This window comes from Otolemur garnettii, unplaced genomic scaffold (assembly GCF_000181295.1).
Source record: "Otolemur garnettii isolate 467f Iridium unplaced genomic scaffold, OtoGar3 scaffold00151, whole genome shotgun sequence".
Lineage (NCBI taxonomy): Eukaryota > Metazoa > Chordata > Mammalia > Primates > Galagidae > Otolemur > Otolemur garnettii.
The window spans coordinates 1,318,938-1,337,453 of record NW_003852546.1 but is presented as its reverse complement, the minus strand read 5'-3'; the positions used below and the strand labels follow the sequence as shown (position 1 = coordinate 1,337,453).

The 18,516-nt window shown below is 56.7% G+C and overlaps 5 protein-coding genes across 6 annotated transcripts in view; 3 read left to right on the top strand and 2 right to left on the bottom strand.

Annotated features, from left to right (window-relative positions):
• CARMIL2 (capping protein regulator and myosin 1 linker 2) overlaps nucleotides 1–7,131 on the top strand; it is a 16,697-nt gene extending 9,566 nt beyond the window's left edge. Inside the window, exons 24-38 of the mRNA XM_012811115.2 lie at nucleotides 1,194–1,322; nucleotides 1,404–1,517; nucleotides 1,684–1,844; nucleotides 1,925–2,012; nucleotides 2,192–2,353; nucleotides 2,485–2,551; nucleotides 2,941–3,170; nucleotides 4,064–4,164; nucleotides 4,247–4,610; nucleotides 4,695–4,817; nucleotides 5,659–5,695; nucleotides 5,856–5,927; nucleotides 6,049–6,270; nucleotides 6,806–6,883; nucleotides 6,973–7,131. Coding sequence (XP_012666569.1) covers nucleotides 1,194–1,322; nucleotides 1,404–1,517; nucleotides 1,684–1,844; nucleotides 1,925–2,012; nucleotides 2,192–2,353; nucleotides 2,485–2,551; nucleotides 2,941–3,170; nucleotides 4,064–4,164; nucleotides 4,247–4,610; nucleotides 4,695–4,817; nucleotides 5,659–5,695; nucleotides 5,856–5,927; nucleotides 6,049–6,270; nucleotides 6,806–6,883; nucleotides 6,973–7,085 — 2,061 coding nt within the window. The 3' untranslated portion in view covers nucleotides 7,086–7,131. The remainder of the gene's footprint in view (nucleotides 1–1,193; nucleotides 1,323–1,403; nucleotides 1,518–1,683; nucleotides 1,845–1,924; nucleotides 2,013–2,191; nucleotides 2,354–2,484; nucleotides 2,552–2,940; nucleotides 3,171–4,063; nucleotides 4,165–4,246; nucleotides 4,611–4,694; nucleotides 4,818–5,658; nucleotides 5,696–5,855; nucleotides 5,928–6,048; nucleotides 6,271–6,805; nucleotides 6,884–6,972) is intronic.
• Nucleotides 7,086–9,929, bottom strand: ACD (ACD, shelterin complex subunit and telomerase recruitment factor). The gene is made up of 12 exons (XM_003799436.3): nucleotides 9,713–9,929; nucleotides 9,500–9,636; nucleotides 9,259–9,352; nucleotides 9,095–9,171; nucleotides 8,925–8,969; nucleotides 8,780–8,814; nucleotides 8,499–8,650; nucleotides 8,324–8,420; nucleotides 8,152–8,235; nucleotides 7,603–7,976; nucleotides 7,367–7,458; nucleotides 7,086–7,288 (listed from the first exon to the last, which is right to left on the bottom strand). Exons 1-12 carry the CDS (start codon nucleotides 9,809–9,811, stop codon nucleotides 7,210–7,212), a joined length of 1,365 nt encoding a protein of 454 aa, XP_003799484.1. The 5' UTR covers nucleotides 9,812–9,929; the 3' UTR covers nucleotides 7,086–7,209.
• Nucleotides 9,930–10,496: 567 nt separating this feature from the next.
• On the top strand, nucleotides 10,497–12,347 carry PARD6A (par-6 family cell polarity regulator alpha). 2 transcript variants are annotated; one of them, XM_012811114.1, is made up of 3 exons: nucleotides 10,497–10,650; nucleotides 11,026–11,248; nucleotides 11,466–12,347. In XM_012811114.1, exons 1-3 carry the CDS (start codon nucleotides 10,588–10,590, stop codon nucleotides 12,212–12,214), a joined length of 1,035 nt encoding a protein of 344 aa, XP_012666568.1. In that variant the 5' UTR covers nucleotides 10,497–10,587; the 3' UTR covers nucleotides 12,215–12,347. The 2 variants fall into 2 exon arrangements, with proteins under 2 accessions (XP_012666568.1, XP_003799434.1); XM_003799386.2 differs by having other exon boundaries at nucleotides 11,463–12,343.
• A 203-nt stretch (nucleotides 12,348–12,550) lies between these two features.
• ENKD1 (enkurin domain containing 1) lies at nucleotides 12,551–16,152 on the bottom strand. Its single transcript, XM_003799435.3, has 7 exons — nucleotides 15,962–16,152; nucleotides 15,670–15,864; nucleotides 14,953–15,125; nucleotides 13,496–13,621; nucleotides 13,229–13,392; nucleotides 12,992–13,128; nucleotides 12,551–12,897 (listed from the first exon to the last, which is right to left on the bottom strand). The coding sequence occupies exons 1-7, from the start codon at nucleotides 16,044–16,046 to the stop codon at nucleotides 12,737–12,739; spliced, it is 1,041 nt and encodes a 346-aa protein (XP_003799483.1). The 5' UTR covers nucleotides 16,047–16,152; the 3' UTR covers nucleotides 12,551–12,736.
• Nucleotides 16,153–16,570: 418 nt separating this feature from the next.
• Nucleotides 16,571–18,193, top strand: CUNH16orf86 (chromosome unknown C16orf86 homolog). Its single transcript, XM_003799387.2, has 4 exons — nucleotides 16,571–16,669; nucleotides 16,869–17,092; nucleotides 17,456–17,682; nucleotides 17,784–18,193. Exons 1-4 carry the CDS (start codon nucleotides 16,571–16,573, stop codon nucleotides 18,191–18,193), a joined length of 960 nt encoding a protein of 319 aa, XP_003799435.1.
• Nucleotides 18,194–18,516: the final 323 nt, after the last annotated feature.

The window sequence follows — 18,516 nt, the reverse complement described above, 5'->3', positions numbered from 1 at the left end:
GCCACCTTAGGTGTACGTGGCTGGCGCCTTAGCCAGTTGAGCTATAGGCGCCGAGCCAAGAGAATAGTTTAAGCCCAGGAGTTTGAGGTGGTTGTGAGCTATGATGCCATGGCACTCTTACCACAGGCAACATGGTCAGACTCTGTCTCAAAAAAAAAAAAAGTTTTCCCATACTATCGTTGAGGGTTTTTATTAAAGTTTTGTGTCTTCTATTCTTGTGTCTTTTATCCATCACAAGTTAATTTTTGAAAGTGATGAGAAGTATGGGGTCCAGTTTCACTTTCTTAACATCTGGCTAACCAGTTCTTCCAGCACCATTTAGTAAACAGGGATTCTTTCTCCCAGTGAATGCTTTTGTTTGCTTTCTCAAAGATTAGATTGGCTATATGAGGCTGGTTTCCTCTCTGGGTTCTCTATTCTTTTCCAGACATCTATGTGTCTAGTTTTATGCCAATACCATGCCGTTTTGATCACTACAGACTAGAATTGCATTAGCTGTTTGGGTTTTTTCTCAAAACCCAGACATCCTGCAGGGCTTCACACTTGACATATCTTCAAGTGATCTCAGCATTTCCCATAAACCCCATTCTTTACCCTGGAGCCCAGCCAATCTCCCTGATGCCCACAGCTACCAAATGCTATGGACAGAGGTTTGGGCATTCTTCTACGTCACTCCTGGTCACACGGGAACCCTCACAGCCCTCTTTGGTCCTGCCTCTAGACCAACTCTCAAATGTGCACCTCCCCCACCCTACCTCCAGATATCCCTGCTCCCTCTCGTCCTTCCTCCATGGCTACTGCCTCCCATTTCTTGCCACCCCCAGTTCATCCTCTGCCTAGATAGTGGACAGACTAAGCTTCTAAAGCAGAGACAAGACTTACAGCTCCTTTCTACTCTGGGCACTAAGGAGTATATACAGGGTGGCCATAAAGTTCATATTCAATTTAAATAGTAAGCTATTTTAAATTCCACATGAACTTTATGGCCACTCTGTATAATGTCCCTAATGTGAACCAACGGAAGAGACACTGCTCTCTCTCTCTCTCTGTGAACAGATAGAGTTGCTAAGTAGCTGGCCTCATAGTGCCAGCTTCAGGATGTCACTCGCCCCATCAGACCCTGGGAGGAAGGTGAGCAGGGTCAGTGTGACTGTTAAGGGATCATGCTGAGACTGATTCCTGCTGCTCCTCAGGAAGTGAACGAACTGTGTCAGTCGGTGCAGGAGCACATGGAGCTGCTGGGCTGTGAGGCTGGGCCCCAGGGTGAAGCTGCTGTGCACCAAGCTGAGGATGCCATCCAAAATGCCAACTTCTCTCTCAGTGTAAGCACTCCCCTCCCACATGACAACTCTCCCCCACGTAATCTGATCAATTAGAAACTCCTTTTCTTCCTTTGCCCTCAGATTCTCCCCATTCTCTATGAGGCTGGGAGCTCCCCAAGCCATCACTGGCAGCTTCGGCAGAAGCTGGAGGGTCTTCTTGGACAGGTGGGTGAAGTCTGCCGCCAAGACATTCAGGTGAGATGGTTTTCCTGCCCCAGTCCCACCTCCATGTGCCAGGCTTGACCCATATCCCTTAGGCCTGACTGTGATAGCCTGAGTTAACATTCTGTAGGGGTGAGAGCCTCAAGCCAAGTGGCCTGAGCCCTGGCTATACACTCACCATGCTCTGACCATTGCTCAGAACTTCACTCAGGTCACACTGGACACAACAAGGAGCCTCTGCCCACAGATACTGCAGGGATCTGGCTGGAGGGAGCAGCTAGAGGGGGCCCTGGTGGGCTCCAGGGGCTTCCCAGAGCTGCTGCCAGAACAGCTGCTACAAAATGCCTTTACTAGGCTCAGGTAAGCTGGATGGAGCTGGGTTGGGCAGGGCTGGGCAGAGCCAAGCCAGCCCATTAATCTTTGTCCTCTCCTACCCTCAGGGACATGCGGCTGTCAGTCACAGGGACCTTGGCAGAGAGCATTGTGGCTCAGGCTCTGGCAGCTCTGAGTGCAGCTCGGGACCGGCTGGTGAGGGGGAGCTGTGTGTGTGTACACACACCCACACACAGAGTGTCCTGGCTGTCTCGCGTGGACTCTGTAATGTCTTCTGGGGTCATGTAGCCCAGGGCTATTTCTGGGTTCCCTTAGCACCAATGGGATCATGGCTGAGGCCCTGTCTGCCCATCTTTGGCTGCCTGGTATTACAGGTGGAGAGTCTGGCTCAGCAGGCAGCAGTGGCAATGCCCTCTACCCTGCCCACACTGGATGGAGGTGAGCCTATCTCCCTTGGACCTGGGGAATTAGAAAGTTTTGTCTTCCCTGAAGAGAAGGAGGAGGAGGATATGGAGAAGGAACGAAAGAAGGAGAAGGTAAGTGGTCCCAGAACTCTGGGCCCAGAATTTTAATTGTTCTCTTCTGGCTCTGGAGTGTAGTGGTGAAATGCATCTCTTCTGGGGTTGTGCTCCCCTACTCCAGGCTGAGTTTGTGCCCTCCCCACCAGGATGACAGTCCTTCTGGGAAATGGCCTGAACCCAGCCACGGTTTTCACCTGGTCTCATCCATTCACAGTAAGTCAAGGCCTTGGAGGAAGGAACCTGGACACATTCACCCTTGCCCCAGGCACTCTCTAACCCTTCTCTGGGCCAAGCCAGGCTCCCTGTGCAACCTGCAAAGCTGAGGTCTGCTGTGGTCAGCATGGCGCGGGACCTGAGCAGACTACAGCCAGGACACCTCCGCTCGCCTCCCCCGCCCCTTTCCCTGCCCCCAGGACGCGCATGCTTGGCAGCCGCGCGCGCTCGGGGCCGCGCTCAGCACCACGGACAGCGGCGGGGGGAGGGGCGGGGGGCGGGCGGTGTAGCCGGGCCCCTCCCCGCGCCCTGGGCGGGTCCCCCGCCGCCCTAGCGCCTCTGCCGCCACCTCCCTGGCGCTCGGCGCTCTTCTGGTGCTCTCCCCTCAGGTGCTGCTGAGGAACCGGAGCCCGAGCTGGCGGCTCCGGGGGAAGATGCGGAGCCGCAGGCGGGGCCTTCCGCACGCGGCTCTCCGAGCCCTGCCGCCCCCGGCCCCCCGGCCGGCGCGCTGCCTCGCATGGACCTGCCACCCGCTGGACAGCCCCTGCGCCATCCAACCCGGGCCCGGCCGCGGCCGCGCCGCCAGTACCACCACCGTCCGCCGCCGGGGGGCCCGCAGGTAAGCGTCCTCCCCCCACTCTAGAGTATGTGGGATTGGGGGCTGTGGACGGCCCGGTCGCTCCTCAAGGGTGATGACGGTCAGGGGAGGTGGGTTGTGAGAGCACAAGGCCATCTGGTCGTGCTACTGTAGTCATATCCTGGCTTCTTTCTGGCTATCCCACACCCCAGGTTATGCCCATGCAGAGCTATAGGTGTGTGGGTTTCCTTCGGGGTGCGCCTTGGGTGTAGAACACTGCCATGGGGTGGCCCATTGCATCAGTGGCTGGGCGCAAGAGGGTGTCCGTCTTGCCCTGCCTTCCCCACGGTTACTGAAAGATTCTGGGCAGCCGGGCGGTGGTAGGGACAATCCTGTGTCCACCGCACATCTGGCGGGTGTGTGTGTGGAGAGATGTATGTGAGCTGGGTACTGACTGGGCAGGGGGCACTGGTGGAACAGGAGTGGGGGGAGTGAAGGGGGAGCAGGCTTGAGGTCCCCCAGAGGGTCTGACGCAGCAGCCGGCGCCACTGAGCCGGCAGCAGGCAGGGTGGAGTGGGGGTGGGGTATGGGGTACTGCAGGGAACTGTTTGGAGCAGAAGGGGTGGCAGGTGGGAACGTGAGACCCTGGGGGTTAGTGGGTGCCAGCCTGCTGGTGACCAGGTGGTTCAGAGCATGGAGGATACTGTGGGACAAGAACCGTGTGGGCTGGGTGTGAGCTGAAGCCAGCAGCCGGTGATGGAGTGTGGGAAATCCAGCATCTCTGCCCAGTAGCTGGACAGCAGGAGGGCTTTTATCAGCAGCCCTCTAAGGTCACCCCAGCTCCAGGATTCTGGAGTCACCTAGGCCAGGCTGCTATACAGGGACGGGGGAGAAGCCACAGTTGCATTCAGCCTTGACCCCATGGTGTCCCTCAGGTGCCCCCAGCCTTGCCGCAGGAAGGGAATGGGCTCAGTGCCCGCGTGGACGAGGGCGTGGAGGAATTCTTCTCTAAAAGGCTGATCCAGCAGGATCGCCTGTGAGTGAGGGGCAGTTGCAGGGGGTGGGTGAGGGTGGGATGCCCCATGGCCTTTTTTACTCATTGCTGGTTATCCCCACAGCTGGGCCCCCGAGGAGGACCCGGCCACTGAGGGGGGTACTGCTCCTGTGCCCCGTACACTGCGAAAGAAGCTGGGCACACTTTTTGCCTTCAAGAAACCTCGTTCAACACGGGGCCCACGGCCTGATCTAGAGACTAGCCCTGTGGCAGCTCCCCGCACCCGGAAAACCACACTTGGCGACCTGCTGCGGCCACCAACCCGTCCCAGCCGTAGTGAGGAGCCTGGTGGGGCTGAGGGAGGCACCAGCAGCCCTGATCCTGCCCGCAGGAGTCGGCCTCGCTACACAAGGGATAGCAAGGCCTACTCCATGATCCTGCTACCTGCTGAGGAGGAGGAGGCAACACTGGGTGCCAGACCCGACAAGGTAGGCCTAGTGACAAGATGAGGGCTCTTCTGGAAGCCAGGGCAGGCAGTAGGCTCTCTCCTACTCAGGCTTCTCTGTCCCTAGCGGCGACCCCTGGAGCGGGGAGACACAGAGCTGGCTCCATCCTTTGAACAGCGGGTACAAGTGATGCTGCAGAGGATAGGAGTAAGCCGAACCAGTGGGGGTGCCGAAGGCAAGAGGAAGCAAGTAAGTTGGGAGGACACAAGTGTAAAGTGAGGGGGCAGGTGGCACGTGGCAGTCTGTGGGTGACGTAGGCAACGAGAAGGGAGGAGACTCATGGCACATAGTTCTATTCTCTCCCCTCAAAATCATCAGATTTAGATTCAACCTTTCTTCTTGGCTTCTGCCCACTGATAACACCTCCTTGGACCTGGCAAAGTCCTTCCTCTGCAGGCCTAACAGGAATCTGACCTTGTCACCTGTACTTTAGACAGTGTTTTGGGATGAAGCCCCTGAAGGACTTGCCGTTTAGACTCCTAACTCTGCTTCAAACCATATGGGTGTCTCAGCCCTGATCATAACCCTCACTGCCCTCTTCGCTTGGGTACAAATCAGATCCTCTACATTCTCCTCCCTGCCCTGCATCATGGGTCACACCAGGTTCCTCCTCAGCCATCTCCGCAGTTCTCTGTGGGCCTTTCTTGACTCCCTTCCATGGCCACCCTGCTGTTACTCTCTGATCACAATCTCCACTAAGAACCACAGCCCTATGTACCATCCATTTGATAGCTTTTCAGGAAAAACACATATGAAGTGAGACTGAGCCTGAATTTAGAAACATTAAAGTGTGGGAAGTGCATCACAGAATTAGGAAATCACATTATCTATACATCTATGAATGTGCGGGCATATGGATGTTTCTGTGTGCCAGCTGTCCACCAGCCCAGACTGAGTTCTAAGAGTTTGCCATTTTCCTACCCAGTGTACTATGGGCTTTCTGTTGGGTTATAAGAACAAGAATCTTCTTGTGTTTTTGGGCAAGGCTGGTAGGAGGGTCATTGGAATCTGATTGCCCTGTTTCCTACAGAGCAAAGATGGCGAGATCAAGAAAGCTGGCTCAGATGGTAAGTGGAACCCTGGGGTAGGGCCATATATTTTGTAAGAGAGGGGTGTCCTCATAGATAGTCCCCAAGGTACTTGCTCTTCTGGGGGAGGGAGAGAGGGTAGGTTTTCCTTCCCCTCACTTCCAAGTCTGGTGCCTGAGTCCCCAGCTCCGCCTTGCAGGTGACATCATGGACAGTTCCACAGAGGCCCCTCCCATTTCAATCAAGTCCCGCACCCACTCTGTATCTGCCGGTGAGTGAGGCTGCTATGTGCTGGGGTGAGGTGCAGGGAAAGGTGGAAGGGGATCAGATCATTGCTCAGACCCATCTCCAAGGCCTGGCCTTGGTCATGGCTTACACTCTTTTTCCTTCAGACCCCTCATGTAGACCTGGCCCAGGGGGTCAGGGCCCTGAGTCCACCACCTGGAAGACACTGGGGCAGCAGCTGAATGCAGAGATCAGGGGCCATGGTTGGGGCCAACAGGATGGTCCAGGACCCCCTTCCCCTTGTCAAAGCCCAAGCCCCCGAAGAGCCAGCCCTTCCCCAGACAGTCTGGGCCTCCCAGAAGAGCCCTGCTTGGGTCCCAGGGATGAAGGTAGGTAGGCACCTGAGATTCCTTACCCCAGTCCTGGGCTAGAGACTGGAGGAATTCCTTCTGGGAACATGGTCCCTCTGAGGACCCGAAATGTGGGAGGCAAGGGCTAGAGTGGGGACAGCTGTTGAGACCATCCCCTGATATCCTGGCCTCCCCCAGATGGCCAGCTGAGGCCGCGGCCTCTCTCGGCTGGGCGACGAGCAGTGTCTGTGCATGAGGATCAGCTCCAGGCCCCTGCTGGTGAGGGAGAAACCTCCACGTGTGCTTGAGTGCAGGAAGAGAAGGGGGAGGGTGGGCTTCCAGGGTTCCTTAGATGGCTTGGGTCTTTGAAGAGGGCCACCAGTGGTGTGAGGGCTTGAAAAATCGGACCCAGGCCAGACACAAGGGTTTGACAAGCCCCTCCTACTAGCCCTGGTTCCACCTCCCAAGGAGCAACAGTGTCAGGGATGAGAGGATACAGGGGATATGTAGGGGACAGGCATGGCCAGAAAGCAAGCCCTTAGCAAACTACCAAGTCTTTTTTTATGTCCTTTAGAACGGCCCCTGCGACTACAGCGCTCCCCTGTCCTCAAACGCAGACCGAAGCTCGAGGCACCCCCATCCCCAAGCCTAGGTAAGAGGAGGGTCAGGGACACTTGGATAGGTGGCGAGAATACTTAGCCCAGCCATAATCAACCCTCCTTTCTCCTTTTCCCCTCACAGGATCTGGTCTTGGAATTGAGTCTTTGCCCCCACAGCCCACAGAGCCCTCCAGCCCTGGGCGGAGCCCACCCTCCCCAGCCACAGACCAAAGAGGCGGCGGCCCCAACCCCTAATCTTCTCCTGCCGCATGAGATTATTTTATTAAAAAACTCAAAGGAAGCAGAGTGTGCAGCACTATTTGTCCACTCTCAGGCATGGATCTGTGTGTGCACATCCTCCAGTGTGCCCGCATGACCCTCACACCTGAGTCAGCTCAGATACTGGCTGTGGCTCCATCAGCAAGTGCAAGGCCCAGGCTATGAGCTGGGGAGAAAGCCTGGGAAGAAACCATAGCTGCAGGTCAATGTAGCCAGGGGCTGGTGACCAATAGAATGCAGCAGCCCCAGGCACTCACCTGGCAGCTTGGACCTGGGTACACAGGGAGGTGCAGGGTGGCCCATACTCATACTGGAAGGCAGAACCATCACGATGCCTCTTTGGGGGGTCCTGAAAGGGGTATGCTGTCTGGGAAGGGACTAACAAGGACCCTTCAGCCCCACACCCAAGTCTACCCCTTCTCCCCTCCCAGCTCTACCCCAGGCCTTTCCCATTCCTCATTCTATTCTCTAGTTGTAGAAGGACTATGCTCACCCAGACAGGGCAAAGGTCCTGGACATCTTTGGGGACAGTAGTCCTTGGAGAAGGCTGCCTGTTCTTGAGGGGCAACCCCAGCTCCTTGAACTCCAATGTAGGTTTCTTGGCCCTGGTTATATGAGCCGGGTGTGAACTGGGGACACGGCCAAGGGGCAAGAGACTGGGGGTGCAGCTCTGGAATGAGGAGCTGCATGAACTGCTGGGGTGTGAGGGGCTGGGGGGCTGGGGGCCTTGGGCTGGGCAGACGGCTGGTAAGGGCTGGAAGCTGCCTTTCTGTCCAGGGTCTGGAACAGCCGTGGATAGGGAAGACAGAAGACTGATGCTGGTACCACTTTCCTCTGTTGGCATGTGGCTGGATAAGGCAGGGGTTCCTGGGGAGAAAGGGCTTCCCTGTGAGCACAGCCCACTCAGCTCAGACAGCTGAGTAGCCTGTGAGCTTGGGTAGGACTGCAGGGACAGTGTTCCTCTCCCACCCACTGTGCACCATTTCATAACACCATGCAGCTAGGAACCTGACTGATAGCAGTGGCCTCAGCACCACCTCACCTGAGGAATTGGGTGAGGAAGAAGGAGAGATCAAGGTCAGAGATAGGTCCTGCAGAGCTGGTGCCGGTGGGGGCAGCTCAGGGCCTGGGGGTTCAGGGAAGGTTTATCAGCACTGTGGACCTCGGGCCTCAGGTATCCCTCCCCCGCCACTTATCTTCTCAGTCCTCCTTACCATGTGTCCTCTGACCAGGGGCCAGAGAACTCAGAATTAGCTGGTCATTCTCAGATATGTGCAGTAGTAAGCTGGGAACAGTGTAAACAGCTTCCCCCTGTGGGACATGAACTCTCAGCCCAGCCTTTGCCCAATGCTTCACCCTGACATCTCCCAAGGAAAGCCCCAAACTGACCATGGCCCCACAGCGTAAGGCAGCCCAGCGGGTGAGAGGGGCTGCTGTAAAAGGGCCTGCCAGCTGCAGACAGCTCTCAGCCAGGTGCATTAGTGCTGCCTGATGCTCCTGATCCTCCCGCACCTCATCCAGAAGCTGGGATAGTGATAGGCCTGGGGGCAGGGAATGGGTTTTAATTTCAAAGAGAAGGAAGGGTAGGGTAAAGGGTAGGAAAGCAAAGGTTAAGGCTAGAGCAATCACTCTATAGGGAATTAGGGCCACTAGTCAATCTCTACCAGTACCTGCATTGGGAGAGGTGGACTCTGAAAGGTGCTCCCTACAGGAATAGAGTAAATGGGCCTCAGGAGCCATTCTGAGGCCTATCTACCCAGATCTGCGATCCCCTGAGCAGACCACACTGGCCTCAGAACCCAATCCCAGACTCACTCAAGGCAGTCATAGAGCTTTCTCTGAACATCCGAGTCCTGGTTGCTGGAGAAAAGAGGACAGTAGTAGGGGGTCATGTGATCTGGGGACCAAGGCATCCCACCCTAAAGACCTATGCCAACGCTAGCGAGAGGTGGGGAGAGCTGTTGGAGGGTGGAGGCTTCACTTACCAACCAGACACCCGTACTCGGGGCTGTTCTGTGGGCAGCAGACTGAAACGGTCCACCTGGAGGTAGAACTCTGCGGGCTAGAGGAATGAGTTCAGGGGCGGATCTCAGGAGCTGACACGAACAGCCAGGCCCAGTAGCCTGCCCATGCCAGCCTCACCACTCACCGCGCCGCCTTCAGCGACCTGGATGCGCACCCCGCAGTCCCGCAGCAGCAGCAGTCGGCCTTCTGTCCCACAGAAGCCGAATTCCTTCTCCTCCCTGTAGCGAGCACGACTCTCTTAACTCATCCCACTGGAACGTGAGCGCCACCCTCCTGAGGCATAAGCCTCTCCCCCTCCTAGTACTCAAACCTCACGCACTCCCGCTGGACTCCAATGTCCCGGAGTCCCGCGGCGCCTCTCTCACCAGTCCGAACTGTCCAGGGCCTCCTGCGTCACCAAGCATCGGATACTGTGGGTGCCATCAGACACAAGCAGCATTGCCCCGACGTCAGACGCATCACGAGTGCCGGACTGGCCCGGGGCCTCGGCCTCCTGCAGGACCTGATAGCGGCGACCGGCGTCAACCCCACCACCCTAGGCCTCCACCCTGGTCTCCCGGCCCTGGGTGGGGACTCACCTCGAGTAGCTGCCCGGGCCGTGGATTTGATAGTGCGTCTAACCCGAGAATCAGTTCTCGAATCCAGGGACGCAGGACAAGGCTCCCTGAGCCTGCCATGTCCCGCGGTTGTATCTAGCTAACACCGCTGGCCCGGCTTTCCTGCCGGCGTCGCTGCCCCGCCTTTGGTCGGAAAAGGAAGCGCGCGACCGTTGGGCGGGACTTGACGCTGCGGCCCAGCCCATAAGCGCGGTCGCGCGTGCGCATGAGAACATCCTGGCGTTCGTGTGCAAGAGATCTGCCGGGTGGGCTGGGCCGGTTTACTCTTACATACCATCACTCTGAGCAGCTGCCCTGCGTTTGAGCAGTTCGTCGTGACTCCTGGGGGATCAAGAAGGAAGGGAACAAGGGCTGTTCCAGATGGAGAGGGATCGAGGGCCAGAGGCTGCAGTCGAGTCTGGCCCGAGCGAGTTGGCTCGAAGTCACTTAAGCGCCGCGTGACCCCGAGGGGTTCAGCAAACATTTATCATGACTGAGTTTTCTTATCTTGTAAGGCCAAAGGGAATAACAGCTCATATCGATCAATAAATGTCACTTCCCTCTATCTCCCTCAGATTGGCCGAGTCCCTCCACCCCCGGACTCCGGGGAAGCGCGGATCATAGCGTAATGACGTAAGAGCTGAGGAAGACTCTTCTCCACCCTCATCTCCGTTTCCTAGGAAACGTGGACTCCGCGGTCCACTTTACGTCGCTGCCCTCTTGACGTCATGGTCTGGATGTGGGGCGGGACTAGTGCTATCATCAGGGGCGGGGCGGCACCGGCGGGCCGGCGGGGCTGTGCACCTGCGCCTCGGCCGGCAGGCTAGTGCTTGTCCCTCCGCCCGCCCGGTCCCGCCATGGCCAGGCCGCAGAGGACTCCGGCGCGCAGTCCCGATAGCATCGTCGAGGTGAAGAGCAAAGTAAGGGCTCCTCCGGCCTCGGCCCCAGCCTTAGCCCCAGGCTCTCCCAATTCCCTCTTCCCTTCCTGGCACCTTGGTCCCCACCACCTCTTTCCTCCATCATCCAGATCCCATTCTCCTCTTCTACTCACCTTCCCTCATCCATCCTTCTTCCTTCCACTGCTGGCCTCCAGAGTCCCTCTGTGGACTAGGTACCTGGAGGGCGGGGAGAAGACCTTGGCTAGAGTCCCTTGTACTGGAGCTGAGGTCTGGGCTTAAAGCTGAAGCTTTTGCAGCTGCCCTTTTTTCCCACCTCTGCCAGTCTTGGACCTGTGGGTGAGAAAAGGATACAGGTTCTGTCCTGACTCCTCCTTTTCCCCCATCTCTGGTCTCCAGTTTGATGCTGAGTTCCGACGCTTCGCGCTACCCCGCGCTTCGGTGAGTGGCTTCCAGGAGTTCTCGCGGTTGCTGCGTGCCGTGCACCAGATTCCAGGCCTGGACGTGCTACTTGGCTATACGGATGCTCACGGCGACCTGCTGCCTCTCACAAACGACGACAGCCTGCACCGGGCCCTGGCCAGTGGACCCCCGCCACTGCGCCTACTGGTGCAAAAGCGGGGTGAGAAGGATGGGGTAGAGTGGGCAACCTCTGTGGGGTAAGGTGACGGCAGGTCTACATGGGTTAGTTTATATGCAGGGTGCCCAAGCGTCACCCTCTGCATTCCTTGCCCTTGGCCTGACCTCCAAGTGGTAGGACATAGGTAGAGTGCCCTCTTAAAGGGCCCAAGGGGAAGAGAAGGGTCTCTGATCTCAGCACATCCCCTCTTCTACAGCAGCAGCTGACTCCAGCGGCCTGGCTTTTGCCTCCAACTCTCTGCAGCGTCGTAAGAAAGGGCTCCTACTGAGGCCAGTGGCACCTCTGCGCACCCGGCCACCCTTGCTAATCAGCTTGCCCCAAGATTTCCGCCAGGTTTCCTCAGTCATAGACGTCGACCTACTGCCAGAGACCCACCGACGAGTGCGGCTGCACAAGCATGGTTCAGACCGCCCCTTGGGCTTCTACATCCGAGATGGCATGAGTGTACGTGTGGCTCCCCAGGGCCTGGAGCGGGTTCCAGGCATCTTCATATCCCGCTTGGTACGTGGGGGCCTGGCTGAGAGTACAGGGCTGCTGGCAGTTAGTGATGAGATCCTTGAGGTCAATGGCATTGAGGTGGCTGGGAAGACCTTGGACCAAGTGACAGATATGATGGTGGCCAACAGCCATAACCTCATCGTCACTGTCAAGCCTGCCAACCAGCGTAATAATGTGGTGCGTGGGGCATCTGGGCGTCGCATAAGGCCTCCCTCTGCAGGGCCTGGGCCTGAGCCTGACAGCGATGAAGACAGCAGCGACCTGGTCAGTGAAAACCGACAGCCTTCCTGTCCCAATGGGCTGTCTCAGGAGCCTCCATACTGGGACCTACATCCTGGCTGTCTACCTCCTGGTGCCCACAGCTCTATGCCCTCCCTGGATGACCAGGAGCAAGTCAATTCTGGCTGGGGGAATAGCATGCGAGGAGACGGTAGTGGCTTTAGCCTCTGACAGGCAAAGATGCAGCCATCTGCCATTCCAGGCTGCTGGAACATGGCAGGAACTTCATAGTGGGGGGTTTTTAGCTTGCCCACGGGGCTCTCTCACCCGGGGGAACATTAAAGGTTTTCTATAAATGCAGTCATAGTACTTCTGTGTTGAAGCCCCAGCCTCTTCTCACCCCGCAAGCTTGCCTTCTGCTCTGGACATGAGGCAAGAATAATAACAATGAGACCTTCCTGCAGTCAAAAAGTAGGAGGGCCACTGGATGTGGCATTTCTAAGGGTAAGAAAAGCTCTTACAGAAACAAACTCCACTGTGTACAAAAGGTTTAATTTTGATGAAAGAGTTAAAAGTTTGGGATGGTCCTTCTATAGCCACTGGTGGCTGGGAAGAGTGCTCTGGGGATACTGCCCACCACACTGCTCCTGTCTTTGGTTGGACATCTGCTCTATGATGGAGCCCGACCTGACCCTCTGCAGTCACATGGCAATCCTCTATGTGGACCTCCCACCACCACCCTGACAAAAGGGCTCAGGCATCCATCTTCACAAAAACTTTGGGTCGAGAAAAGATCTTGATGGCCTCTTCTATCTGCGCGAGCTTCCGGTCCAGCTCAGCACGGTGGCCCTGGGCTCTCATCGAGTCTGCTCCAGCAGGCAGCAGTACCAGCTCACGCAGCAGCTGGTTCTGGCCTGCAGGAGGCCCAGGAATGGTGAGTACTGGACAGGGGTTCATGGTCCCCAGTGGGGTCCCTGAGCCACCCCCCACTCCTGTCCAAGTACTCACTCTGCAGCAGATTGCTCAATGTCTCAAGTCGCTCATTCTCTGGCATGCGAGTGTGGCCAGGGGGCATGGCAGGGTCAGGCTGGGCTTGCTGGCGGGCCTCAGCCTCCCGTCGCCACAGATCCTTGCGCTCCAACAAGCTGTAGAGGCATGGGCTCAGGGTTGATGACCCCAGGGCAGAGGCTGGTTCCCACCATTCACAGACACCCCCTCATCCTGGGTTTGGGTAGTGGCACCTACTAACGGGGCACATGGCCCTTCTGTGTGGCATTGTAGTGCTCCTGGGCTTGCCGTTTCTGCTCCAGCACCTGCGCTAGGACCTGCAGTGAGCGGGAATGCCGCCGGGGGGCCTTTTTGGCAGCTTGGACGTTGTGACTAATGAAGTCCACACCTGGGCCTGGCCCCTGCAAGACATGGCAAACACGATGGGGACAGACAGTACTGTGTTTGTGCTTGTGCAGCCCTACCCACCACATTCCTGGATCCCTGCCCTACACATTTTCTCACCTTAGCTTTAGGACTTGGTGGGGTTATCTGGGGACCAGGGACACGAGCTGGTGGGAGCCCAGGACCACAACGTGAGTGGGCCCGCAGGTAGTGGGCAGACTCTGTCCTAGAGGCAGGGCCAGACTTCTGGAGGGCAGGGCACAACAGAGATAAGTCACAGCTGAGATCAGGGTCTGAAGCCCCAAGACCATGCTTCTGTCCCTCCTGCCCCTCTGGACCTTTCTTTTTCTTTTCTTTTTTGTCGGGGGGAGGGGAAGGGTCTCGCTCTATTGTTGGGCTCAAGCCATTCCTCAGGACCTTTCCATCCCTATGACCTCTTCCCTCCTGAAGGAGTACTTCTCATCAGCACGTAAATATGTGAGTCTCACATCTTTAAGAAAACAATAAACCACCTCTCTTCCTCCAGGACACCTCAGTCCTGGTCCAGCTACCACTCTCTCTTCTCCTTCCTAGCCAAGCTTCCTGGCTATAGCCCTGCCTCCAAGTTTCCTGATGGCTGATCTCCAAGGCCTCAAATCTAGAGGTAATTCCCTGGTCTCACTGTCATCAACCTGATTGTCATAACTCCTGGATCTCACTCCTGAGATCCAGATTCAAATGTCCATCCACTTCTAGACACAGTCCCATTCCCTGGGGCCCCACAAATTTTTTTTTTTTTTTTTTTGAGACAGAGCCTCAAGCTGTCACCCTGGGTAGAATGCCATGGCATCACAGCTCACAGCAACCTCCAACTCCCGGGCTCAAGTGAGTCTCCTGCCTCTGCCTCCCAAGTGGCTGGGACTACAGGCACCCACCACAATGCATGGCTATTTTTTGGTTGCAGCCATCATTGTTGTTTGGCAGGCCCAGGCCAGATTCAAACCCACCAGCTCAGGTGTATGTGGCTGGCACCTTAGCCACTTGAGCCACAGGCGCCTAGCCGAGCCCCACAAATTTTTCTGCCTCAACACATTCACATGTGCCCTCATCTTTTCTCACTGCTCCTCCTGAGTCCTCCACCATAAAAGAATGGTACCAATATCTACCCAAGACTTCAGCTATACCTCACCCTTCCCCATTCCACTGTCCTTTATTTCAACCACTAGAGGTTGAAAATTGGCTTATGTGGTCCTTTAGGTGGTCCAGCTACCTTCTTGGTCTAACCTTGTGCTCTTCTGACCTCATAGTAAACTGGACCTAACATCCCCACTGCTCCCATTCTCACTGGTCTCAGGACTTCTACCTGTGAGGGTCCATCTCTATGGAATGTTTTCTTCCGCTCTTCCCTTGACTAATTCCTGCCTGTTCCTCAGGATCAGTTCAGTCATCATCACTTCTAAGAAAACTCCCCAACTCCAGCCAGGTGTCTCTTAGTCCTCTGTGCTGTTCCTCCCTTCCCATAACTCAAATCAGGGTATAACTGCCTGTTGGCCAACAAGATGGACAGATAATACTTTTGGCTCTGGTAAGGCAGGTACCTGCAGGTGGGCCTTGACTTGGGACTCCACCTTGTCATACTTGGGTGAGCGCCACAAAGCCTTCAGAGGCCTGGACTGGCCCTGCTCCCGGCTGTGCTCCTGCTCTCTAAAGCGTCTTTGGATCTCCCTGATCCGCCTCAGGTTCTCCTTCTCATAGTCCTTAGGGTCTTTCCCTGGGGAAAAGATGCTGCCAGGTTCTGCTGCACACAAGGTCCATGTAATCCAACACCCTGCCCCCTATAGAAAGAGCCACTGATACCTCCATCTAAGTTAGACCCTCACACACTCTCTACTCATCACCTTATTCCCCTCCCTACGTTGTAAATACACACATCTCATTATTTTCTACATTTTATAGTAAAGTAGACCATTCATAATCTCATATATTATATTTGTCTCAACACTTGTTTCTTGTTTCCCACACTAACCCCATGATGCCCATCCTGTCAACCCTGTTTAGGGCCTGGCACACAGTAGGCATAGGCATCCAAAAAGCGTTTCACTGACATAAACACAGAAAGCAGAGCAAGGGCTTGGTGGGGACTACCTCATTCAATCTTCGTTCAATCCACTCCTGCGAGGAGGTAGAATATTTTCTCCTCCTTTCTTGTTGGGGAAACCGAGATTCAGAGAGACAAAGCCTGGGCCCGAGTAACGGAAGAAAGAGGGCTGCTTTTGTTTTCAGCTCCCTTGCTGCCCCTTCTCCCAAGGACTTACTCTTGAGAGAGGCCCCTGGACCTAGGGAGATGTCTCCGAGTTGCAACAGCACGCCCACCACGCCTTGCCGGCCGCGCTCCAAGATCTCTCGAGCTCCCGGACTGATTCGGGGGTTACGGGACGGGATGGCGTCCAGGTCCTGGTCCGAGGTCAGCAGGTCGAGCTTCAGTGCGTTTCCCTCAAGGCGCCCTAAGGCTGCGGGGTGGGGTGGGTCCGAGTGGAGTGCGGCGCTCAGGGGTGAAGTGGGGGCCGATCCCCCAAACTCACACCTTTGCAGCACCCCAAAACTCACCGGAGGCGGGTCGCCGGTAGTAATCAGGGCAGAGAGTAGGGTCTGGGGGGATGGGCCCCGAGATGCTGGACGGGCCCTCGCACATGCCGTTGTCGCGCCCTGCAGCGGTGCACCGAGACCTGCCTGGCTGCGCGCTTCCCACCACGGAGCCCCTCCCCCAGCCACGCGCCTCCTCCCTGGACCCGGACCTGAACCTTGGCTGTGCCCTCCATTCCCGGCCCCCTCCCCGCCCCCGGGCCACGGCCTGCACTTGCCGCTTCCGAGACGTCGGACCCCGGTTCACTTCCCTTCTAGCTCGCGGCCCCTCCCCCACAACGCTCGGGCAGGGGCTCACTTGAACAGCTTTGCCGCCAACGACTGGAGTTGCTGTTGCTAGGCAACGGTGGCTTCCGCCCCGAGGTTAAGGGTTAATAATCGTAGCGCAAGGCCCTCTGGGACTTGTAGTTCAGCTGAGGGTGGGCGGAGCAGCCGCCAGTCTCTTTTGCCAGCCCTGCCATCAACTCCCCTCCCAGCCAGTCTCCAGAGTCAGCGCGGAGGCCACCAGTCCAGCCCCTCGGTACCCTCCTTTCCCCTCAAGCAGCTTCGAGGATGCACTGACTCCGCGTTGCCATGGCTTCAGCAGGGGCTGAAAAGCAGCCAGGGCCCCAGGAGGCCATGGGGCCACCACAGCTCCCAGAGGTGCCCAGTGGCTGCCCTCAGACCTCTGAGGTGATGTCTGGCTGTCCAGCCTTCAAACACTTAGCTGCGGCGCTCTGGGGGGCTGAACTTTAACTGCCAACCTGGGCTTAGAAGGGGAGGCGTGTGGTCTGGTGCCCTACAGTATTTGATGACCAATGTTGAACATCCAATGATTGATCCCTATGTCCTTTCCCTGGCCACAGTGACCAATTACCTGTGTCACTTCTAGTGTCTAGTAACAGGAAACCAGTGCCCGGTGCCAGCACATGAAGCCTGCCAGACTCGGGGGGAAGACAAGTGTCCAACAGGTGTAGCCTCAGAGCCAGAGCTCCAGGAGGGACTCAAGCAGGAGGAGAGGCTCAAGGCAGAGCGAGAGGCACCAGAGGAGAGAAGCCCCAGGCCGGCGGCCTCCCTTGTGAGGCCCAGCCATTGTCCGAAGAGGAAGCCAGTGAAGTAAGGAGATTTTCATGAGGAAGGAGCTGCAGGTGGGGGTGGGGTTTACACTCCAGTAGAATTCCTAAATCCTGCAGTCCTGCAGGTCACATTCTTGTCTCCTGTCACCACCATCACCATCCACCTCTTCTGTTCCTCAAGAGCCCCATGTAGGGAGCACAAAGAGACGTGGAGCCTCAGGGTCTTGTAAGGGACTGAGGTCACATGAGCTCTTGGCCACTGTTGGGCTTGGGCCCTCATTGACTAGGCAAGGGACAGGTAGGTAGCCCCAGGGTAGTGGATAGGTAGGTCTGTTCTCTAGGTTCAGGTTACAGGAGCCAGGGGCTGAAGACTGGTTCCTGAGGCCACCTGTCCCTGGCTCTGGTCCCTTAGCCTCCCAGGGCCTAGCCACCATGCCTATCCTAGGACTGAAGCTGACCTGCCACCGGGGCTGCCACTGCAGAAGGAGGAGCCAGAGGGCAGCCAGAGTGAGGCTTTACCATCTGCCAAACAGCACAAAAAAGCCAAAAAGCGCAAGAGTCTGGGGGCTCCCATGCTCCCAGCTGTGGCCTGCACAGTATCTGCACCCTCAGAGGCCTTGGGCCTGGAGCGTGAGTGGCAGTCCCTGGGCTTTCCCTTCTCCCCCTGCCTGATGTGCCCAACATGGCATAGCCCGGTGCTCCAGCTCCTGCTTTGCTTTTTGTCCTTGCAGGAAAGGCCCAGCGCCTACGGCCTCTGTATCAGTACATCAACTATTGCAACCCTGAACTGAACCAGGCAATGGAGGGGGACAAGGTGGCCAAGGCTGAGGTGGAGGCTGAGTCAGAGCTGGCCCTGATTCCTGAGGAGGCAGGTGTGGAGCAACTGCAGGCCTTGCTGCCCATGGCAGGTGAGCTGGGCTCAGGCCTTGCATTGCCCTGTCCCAGTATGTTAGTACCCCCCACCCATGCTCTGGCTCCCCTAGGAGAAGAGGCTGGAGAGGAGCCTGGGGATTTGTCCAGCCTTGGGGTGACTGGCCACCTCAAGGCCGAGGTGGATAAGTCAACCCAGGTGGACATTGACAAGATGCTGAGTGTCTGCGCTGCTCCACTTGTCCCTCCCCTCTCTCCTCAGTACAAGTGACTGTCTCATTTCACTGGTGGTTCCTCTGCCAAGCCTGAAGCAGGGCAACCACCTATAGACCCAAGCCCTCGGGTGGAAAGGGGGAATTTGACACCTGCCACCACTTGGGGTCTTGAGCTCATTGGAAATAAACATTTTTCTTTTTCTAAGCTTTGTGATTTACCAAATATGATGCCTGAATTGAGAAAAAGGCTGGGGCTTGGCCCCTGTAGCTCAGTGGTTAGGGCGCTAGTCACATACACCTAAGCAGGTGGGTTCGAACCCAGCCTGGGCCAGCTAAAACAATGACAACTGCAATAAAAAAAGAAAATAGCCGGGTGTTG